The sequence below is a fragment of the Limulus polyphemus genome, unplaced genomic scaffold (assembly GCF_000517525.1).
Source record: "Limulus polyphemus unplaced genomic scaffold, Limulus_polyphemus-2.1.2 Scaffold866, whole genome shotgun sequence".
Lineage (NCBI taxonomy): Eukaryota > Metazoa > Arthropoda > Merostomata > Xiphosura > Limulidae > Limulus > Limulus polyphemus.
In genome coordinates, this window is record NW_013666476.1 from 226,373 (window position 1) to 235,303 (window position 8,931).

Sequence of the window (8,931 nt, forward strand, 5' to 3'; positions counted from 1 at the left end):
GTGAAGCTTTGTGCTTAACTACAAACAAAACTTTTTATTACCATTAATTAAGATTTAGCCCAAGTAGCACAGTGGTATGTCTGCAGACTTACAATGCTAGAAACCCGGTTTCAATACCTTTGGTGAGAAGAACACAGATAGCCTATTGTGTAGCTTTGTGCTTAACTACAAACAAAACTTTTTATTAGCATTCTAATGTTGATTTATGTTAAACTAATACATTCAATTTCAACTGAATAGAGTGAAACTTTCCAAAAAGTGTAGTACCATGATGATTAGAATACTTTAATGTATTTCAACGTATACAGAAATCAAAATTAATTTCAAGGTGTGATGACATGATGTGTATTTTATTATGCAATTTTTTGAAGGATTATAATTTGCTTAAGATAATATTTGTTTCTGTGATCTTCATATCAAGAATAATATATTAATATATATACAGTTATGTTATTTAGTTATTACAAAATACATTTTAAGGGCCATTAATAATATTTGCTTAACTAACTACATTTGTGTAAAATAAACACCTATATTGTACCCAATAATGGAGAGAGATTGCTAAGTTAAGAAAATAGTATAAAATATTAATATTTTTTCAGCTGTACATACTTTATCAGAGTATGGATTCATCATGCAAGAAATTGGTGCATAAAACTGTGAGTAATTGTCCTGATAGATTCACCAATCTGTGAAGTCTTGAAGATAATGGAAGAGAATAGCAGTTGGAGAATTAGTTAAAACACCATGATCCCAAGCTAAAGGAAGATAATGTACATTTCAATTTAAATAAAATGAGAACCAAGTTAGGTATGAAAAGAGAAACTGGCCTAGCAAAACTCCAACCATGTGAGGAAAAATTTTGTTGCCATGTTGAGCATGCATCATGGCAACCTCATAATTAAAAATTATGGCTGGGAAGAAAGTGAAACTGGTGCAAACCCTACTGTCTTTACAACACTAGGAGTATTTCAAGACCTGTTGTATTCATGTAGTACTAGAGCTATCTGCACTGGAACACTATTTTCAACGAAACTTGTCTTGCACTGAACTATGTCCATGTCAAGGAGGAGAATCATACTGTAGTCCACATACATACTCTACTAATGATAGTCACAGTGATGATAACAACATCTAAAGGATATTTTGACTTATAGGTGTACTTATTTAAATGAATTTACAAACATTCATTCATTTAAAATGTATATGTGTGTAAAAGTATGATTGTTTATATACATGTAAGTTAAAATGTTTTGTTAAAGTATAGTAAGTGTAACATATGCTTTATATAAACTATTTCAAATAATAATTTTAATATACTTTTTCGTTTTGTAATAACATAAACTAGAAAAGAAAAGAAGTAATAATTCAAGATTCTTCAGAGTTTCTATACTGAGCTTTCTAATTAATTGTAATAAAAAAAAACAGTTTCCATGATTCAAAAAGTAACTTTTACCATTTTTACATTTAATTTTATTTTCTCCAAATATATTTTTGTAACATTTTCGATCGTCGGCATATTCTTCTGAATTATTCGTTAAAAATAACGGTAAGTCCAGTCCACGTAAAGATAACTAATTAATTTATTTTCTCCATAACATTTACTTTAGCCTTCAGGTTACTTTCGCTCGTAGTCCTAGGCCTAAATTAACAACATTTCAACAGAAACTTCAAAATTAATATATTCCTTAACGTACTTGCTGAATTTCCTCGCTAATCGATCGATTACAAACTCATAATGTATATCTGACTAAATGACACTGAACTGATTAACAAACTAAGTTGGCCCGATATTTTACGTAATTACTAGTTTTCCATATTCCACAGGAAACTTGAGATCTTGCATCATCATGACGTCATAAGAATCCCCCTCTAGTAAACAAACATCTAAATTTAAAATATAGTTTACAACAATATTTTTGAAATAATTCAGAATTTATATGAACTGATCAATGAATAATGTATGTTACACGCCAGAGTTTTTTAAAAAAAGATCAGAAAAATTCAAAATTTTTTTGCAAGGTGGTTAAGGCGCTCAACCCCAATCTGCTGGTTGCAGATCAAATCCCAGCGCCAAATGTGCTCACTCTTTCAACCATAGAGACATTTTAGCACAGACATTCTAATCCGAATGCTATAAAAATATTCTGTAATATGTATATTGGTTTGAAACATTTATCATAATGTTTAATATTACGGTTATTATTTAAATGTGTGTATTTTCTAAAGGTTCAATTGCTATGTTTGTGTGTGAGAGAACGTTTTGTGACCTAGTTTTCAGGTCAGATTCCTTTGGAACCTCCGCTGTATTTTTAACTTTTTTGAATATGCGCCAATACCGGGATACATGCAGTAAAGAATTGTTTCTAGAAGACTTAAAAGTACCCGTTTTTTTCTCTCTATATATCCCCCCTCCTCTCTCTCTTTTTGTAGTAGTAAACGTATACAATTTATTAAGTTTGGTCAGTTTTTACTTCCATTATACGAGTATTTCACTTTCTCTGGGAAGTCAACCAATAGGCAGAAATGCAATTTTTTGAAAAAAAACGTTAAGATTTTTCTAGTTTTTAAAGACGATGCTATTTAACAGTACAAACTAAAAATTAGCGCATTTTCTTTTAAAACAAAAACAATAGCTATGAAAAGTTGTCATCTTAAAAATGTGCGATCTTTTCAAAAATCGTAAAAGTCACGCGCACAAAAGTTTAGTTTTCTTCTGATTTCTTGATGGCAAATAGAAGTGAATCAGTTCTGTATACCAGTTTCCAAAATAGATGATATACTGGTAATATAGAAATGATTTCGTTAAGATAAGTCAGATTTTACAGAGAACCTGTACCATTCCAGGTTTCCGTGCCGAGCTAATAAGAATACACAAAATAGTGTGTATAAAGTGTTATACCATTTGCACCGTGTCAGAAATAAATCCATCAAGTTTCATTATAACTTATCTACTTAATAATTTGCATTGATTATGACACTTGGAATTGAATTTAGGTTTAGAGTTTGGCTACAGCAGTTGTAATAAGTTAAGTAATCAGACTAGAATAGAATAGAATAGTTTAAACATTTGTTTAACAACAAGTAAAAGCTTGGAATGGTCTATTCTTTCACTGGGTGTGTGTGTGTGGGGTGGGGGGGGGGGTGTCTGTGAGCCAGACTATTCAATTATGTACAAGCCGTCCAGTGTCGGCTGACAATACGAAGAATTAAACTGTGACGGAATGCTACAAGTTCTTCAAATACACATAGAATGATAGGTTTCTTTTTGTGAGTGTAAAACACTTAAATACACCAGTTCGAAATAAAACCTTATTAAAATAGTATTGTTACGTCTCCGTTCGTTAGTTGATTTTCCGTAACTTCGTTCCCACGAAACTTTAGCGACACAAGTCCTTTCTTAATAAAACTGGTTTATTCTTTCTGAATATAACTTTACCGATACACTTATTTTCAACAGTCGCTCTATAACAAACGCTATAACAACGAACGTTAACTTGAACAATACTTTCTGACTGCAGTTCAATTACTCACTACCTACACACATTGTCACGTCGTGACCATCTTATATATACCAGCCAACCCCAATCTAGCAAATGCTAGAGCGCTCCCGAAGGAGCAGGATAGTTCTAGAAAACGGGTGGCGTGATACTAGTCACGTGATCTCGCTGACGCAACAGTATGTTAAATTCTGTTGGAATTTTAGCGTTCTCGTTTCGAGCTGCGTTTCCACCGGCAAATGCATAAACGGTTATCGATTATGTTCATCACCGGAAGTTCGAGGGTTTAAAAATAATAATAGTTCATACTGTTATTCTGCTCTTCAATTATATTATCGTAATTTTAAGCCCAATCGTTCATACTTTCGTGGCCGATCAAAATTAAGAGTACCTTAAGGCTAACCAAGATAGTACTATATATATATACAGATATATATGCGTTATTTAAAATTAAAAAAGTCCGTATGATTAAATGGATTTTCAGTAAAAGGGTTATGGAATACGAAATCTAACCTTAAAGTTAAATATCCATTTCTACAAACCTTTCTGCCTTTTTTTTTGGTTTGTTTTACAAATGCAACAGTAATAGGTGTACCAAGTTTTATTTGCAAAAGCTATTAACCGAAACAACGAGATCACAAAAACAATGAATAATAGTCTACCATCTTTCTTTTAAAACAAGAAAGAACACAAAAGCATATTAAAAAAAATTGGTTAGTAATATTTAGTGTGACGCATTTTCATATTTCAATTCCATAATAATACAAAAATATTCAGTCGCAAAATACCCCTGTAGTTCTAGTTTCTTTCTAGTTGAACTCGAAACTGAGTGAAAAAAAAAAACCACCTCAAAAAAGATGGAAATAAAGTATCATATTACTTATAAACTTTTGCAGAGTAAAGTAGAGCTAAAGATAATTAGAAGGTTCTCATTACGCCTCAAGTTTTCCCATTTCTTTACAGAGCGGAACGTGTTAAGGTGCAACGTCATAGATAATAAAATCTATGATAACAGAATTTCACATCATTACTCTTAAATGTTTTCATTTTACATAAGAAAAAAAAGCTAACTTGTCAAAATACTTTATTGTTGTTGTAATCCCTTGGAGAGATAACAGTACAATTGAAACTGTAAACACGGATTCCTAAGGTAGTAAGTAATATAATTCGCTTATGGAAAAATAATTTCCCATGCAATTAGGCTTAATATATTTGAGCTCCGATTTTAGGAAGGCCTGCATCATATTGATTGTTATTAATTTACCAATATATAAATAAATAGCCTTTTAGACACGTAATAAATATATATATATATATATTTTACTTTTATATTGTTTTTGAATATTATATCAATACACACTTAAGATTAATGACTGGTTGTTAATTATTTTGTCAAGTCAAGTTTTACAAATTATATCAGTTAGGAAAGAGTGAAACAGTTCCACAACCTCAGCTCAGGTGAACAGCTGACCAACTCCGTTCCGTGCTCCGAAGCACGGCCAATCCTACTATATAAAGAAGTCGCCATAAGTTATTTTAAACGGAACTGAATAAAAAACTTTTTTTTTTTTTTGTTATCTATAACTAGACATGTCGTTTAACAAGTGATTTTGAAGGTAAAATACTATTGGTTATTTTTAAGCCTTGATAACAATACCAACGCATTTTTGCTACAGAATCCATTGATTGCAGAACTATTAAATCACCGATAGAAAGAAAGCAACTTATAGGAATATTTATTGCATGTCTTATTAAGTTGTTTCTTCTCGTACATCTTGAAAATAATCACCACTAAAATTCAACATTGTACAAGTCTAAATTTTAAACACAATTATAATTGGGTTTTAAATATTAAATTTTAACGAACGAAAGAGAAATGACTTAATATCCTACAATTTAGCCCTGAGAAACATGAAACTCGGATATAATCCAGAGTGCGGAATTAAAACAAACAGTGTGCTCTAATAAAAATAAGATGGTCTAAGTACACGTTATATTAATTTATCACTAAATCTAATTTAACTACTTCCAAGATCCTTCTTCAGGGATTCCAGTTCTGGTATTTTCTTGTATTCTTGATTCACTGTAAAGAGCTGAAAGATTAAGAAATAAGCTTGGTTGGTATGAAAAAGTTTAATTCTCCAATACTTGAGCATCATATAAATTACTCTAGATGTGTAGATTAATTTCTAAAGGGCATATATCCTACATGATATACATCGTTATTGTTCTATGAATAATTAAATACATCCAACTTAAATTTCAGGTACAACAATCATTAGGATAATTAAAGATATGTCACGCGACGGAAGCCATTTATTAATTAAGAAATTTAAAGTCGAACATACGTAAAGCACGATATATCAGACAGACTGTTTATCAGTATTGTCGTTCATATAGACATATATCATTAATATCCATTACAGGACAAAGTTGTTCACGACGTGGTACGATATATTTACATGTACAAAGAACCGGATAGATAACTTTTAGTGTATTAGAACAACTGAAACAGAGATGATCGTCGTGCGTGTTAAACACGTTTGTTCAGTGTGTTAATGGATAAAAGTTTTGAACCGTGTAGCGCCTTATTACACTAGCTTACACTGGGGCTGTGTCGAAATATTTGCCTTCATTAATACTAATAAACAATTTATCATGTAACAAAATAATCCTCCCTCAAACAGCTTCATTTTAGCTATTGAGCCTCAGTTTTATCATTATTTTCATTCCTAATGAGGGATAGGTTCCTGTAGAAAATAGTGAGTGGACTGTACAGAGTTACCAAAGTTTATCTTCCAAAAACCATTACTAAAAAACAAACACAGCGAATATTATAGTGAGTGGACATTGTTCAACCTAAATTTAACTAGTGTTCCTAACGTCACAAAGTTTATGAAAGTACAAAGCTCATAGTTTCACATTACCGAATATTCGAAGACGGATTTACGATTAAAAAAAAGTGTTACCAGTTTTGACATGGTAACTGTTTTGATGATGAATGGTTAAGCTTTATGGAAAAAAAACCTAAAGTTAAAATGTTTAGCTACATTATATAAATATATATCAATAACGTGATTGCTATACGTCTTATGTAACACTTCATCCCGACACGTTTCAACTGCTTGTAAATAAATACGCAGTTATAATCAATTTAAAACCTAAAGTTAAAATGTTTAGCTTCATTATATCAATAACGTGATTGCTATACGTCTTATGTAACTCTTCATCCCGACATATTTCAACTGTTTGTAAATAAATACGCAGTTATAATCAATTTAAAACCTAAAGTTAAAATGTTTAGCTTCATTATATCAACAACGTGATTGCTATACGTCTTATGTAACTCTTCATCGCGACATGTTTCAACTGTTTGTAAATAAATACGCAGTTATAATCAATTTAAGAACACATTTGTTTGACAATAAATAACCCAGAAAATTCGACCGAAAGTATAACGTCACGTTCACATAGGGTTCGGAAACTAAGTACAGTTAAACGTCACGTTCACATAGGGTTCGGAAACTAAGTACAGTTAAACGTCAAGTTCACATAGGGTTCGGAAGCTAAGTTGAATGCGGGTAATTATAAATTTCACTTTCCTATTTTGAATAAATCCAAAGTTACATGTAAAATAAATGTTCGTTTTAGCTAATGTTTTTATCAAAGACCGTACTATAGACAAGACAAAGTCAACACTTTAACTATGATGTCAACCAAACACCATTAATGATGTATGGCTTCTCTAGCTTTACTAAAATTGTATATTTAACGTTTATGAAGAAGAGCTGTGTGAAGTGAAATCCAGAAGTCAGAGTTAAATCAAGTTATACATAAAGTTATTTTTGCAGCAACATAAAAAAAAACGCCAGCAAAAATCGTAGAGCAAAGATACTTTAACATTTTCGAAATTAGTCTTACGATCTTTAAAGTGAGAGACATCATAAAAGCAAGTTTAAAACTAGATGTACTTCCGCAAGGTCCCCGAAAGAGTTCTGCTTCAAGACAGAATGAAACCAAAATTAAGAGTAACAAATATTTTATTGTTTTTAAAGTTTATATGTTATGTTATAGCCTACAAAGCGCATAATTGTTCTCATGATTCATGGTATGCGCACGTTTTACTTACGCCACGACAATACAAATTGCAACAATAAGCATCCCTTATGTGACGTCATTTTAGTGTCTAGCGACTGATTGACAGACACTACTGTATAATGGTGGAAGTTGTTAAAGCTTTTGGCCCCCTTTCGGGGAACAAATATTTAAGATTTTTTACAGATAGAAAGGAAAAAATACATAGCTACCAAAATTTAACCATGACGTGTATCCAAATATATTTCTTATCCTAGTAAAAGCTACAACAAGTTTAAACTTTTAACGTAGGTTTGTTCCTTTAACGTTTTCTTCCTTTAACGGATAAAACGTCGTAAGAAATCAACAACTAAAAGCAAGGTGACGGGCTATTATTGGAATGAGTTTTCATATTTATTCGAAACTTCACACACTTCCGATTAAAAGCTAATATATTATTGCAACTAAGAGGGTGTGTCTCAAGAGAAAAACATCACGTGCTGCCTACGTGCCGATTAATACGTACTCCACTCACAATTGATCGAGAAGACGATGGTATGTGAAACGGCACGGGGTTGTCGAAGAGGAAACAAGAGCTAAAATTACGCGTTTTATTGTAGTAATGGTCAGCCATGTAAACGATTAACGAAAAAAGTAAAACAAAAAACTCACATCTATAACAAATTTAATTTATTATTATTATTATTACTACTACTACTTGCAACGTTTCGGGGAGAAGACCTTCAAAAGGCAGTATAAACCGTGTTACATGGAAGAAAGGCTTAGGCAAAATCGTTTAAATTAAGGGTTAAAATATTGAGATTCTAAATTACTGCTGGAGCACGTCAACAAAAATATTGTTAGAAGGAACATTGTTAAAACGTTTGCATAAATAGTTTTAAAATGGAAAACAAGTATTAAAGTGATGGAAATTAGATTTTTATAAATTAAAAGCACAGAAAAGTAATAAAAAAATTCGAAAAATGATAAAGTAGTAATTTTATAATAATAATAATTAAGGGAAATGTGTGGTCAGAGTCAGCTGTAGTCAGTTAAAAAAAGTCATTAATTCTGTTGTGATCCGAAAGAATTTAGTTTAAATATAAGTTTAAATTCGGTGATGAGGAACCCACTTTTAGACTAATAATGGCTGAAGACGGCTTGAATGGGTAATGAAGAAAAACTCTAATATAAGTGTAACATAACAGCAATGATGTACCTGATGATGACAAAACCTTGTCGAAACGTTGTACATTTGCTGTTATGTTAAATTTATATTAAAGTTTTTCTTCATTACCCATTCAAGCCGTCTTCAGCCATTATTAGTTTAAAAGGGGGTTCTCCATCACCGATTTTA

The 8,931-nt window shown here is 31.4% G+C and overlaps 1 protein-coding gene across 2 annotated transcripts in view; it reads right to left on the reverse strand.

Moving 5' to 3' along the window:
- Window positions 1-4,567: 4,567 nt before the first annotated feature.
- LOC106460943 (normal mucosa of esophagus-specific gene 1 protein-like) overlaps window positions 4,568-8,931 on the reverse strand; it is a 16,021-nt gene continuing 11,657 nt past the window's right edge. For both annotated transcript variants that reach the window (XM_013920700.2, XM_013920699.2), the window contains exon 5: window positions 4,568-5,593. In XM_013920700.2, coding sequence (XP_013776154.1) covers window positions 5,519-5,593 — 75 coding nt within the window. In that variant the 3' untranslated portion in view covers window positions 4,568-5,518. The remainder of the gene's footprint in view (window positions 5,594-8,931) is intronic.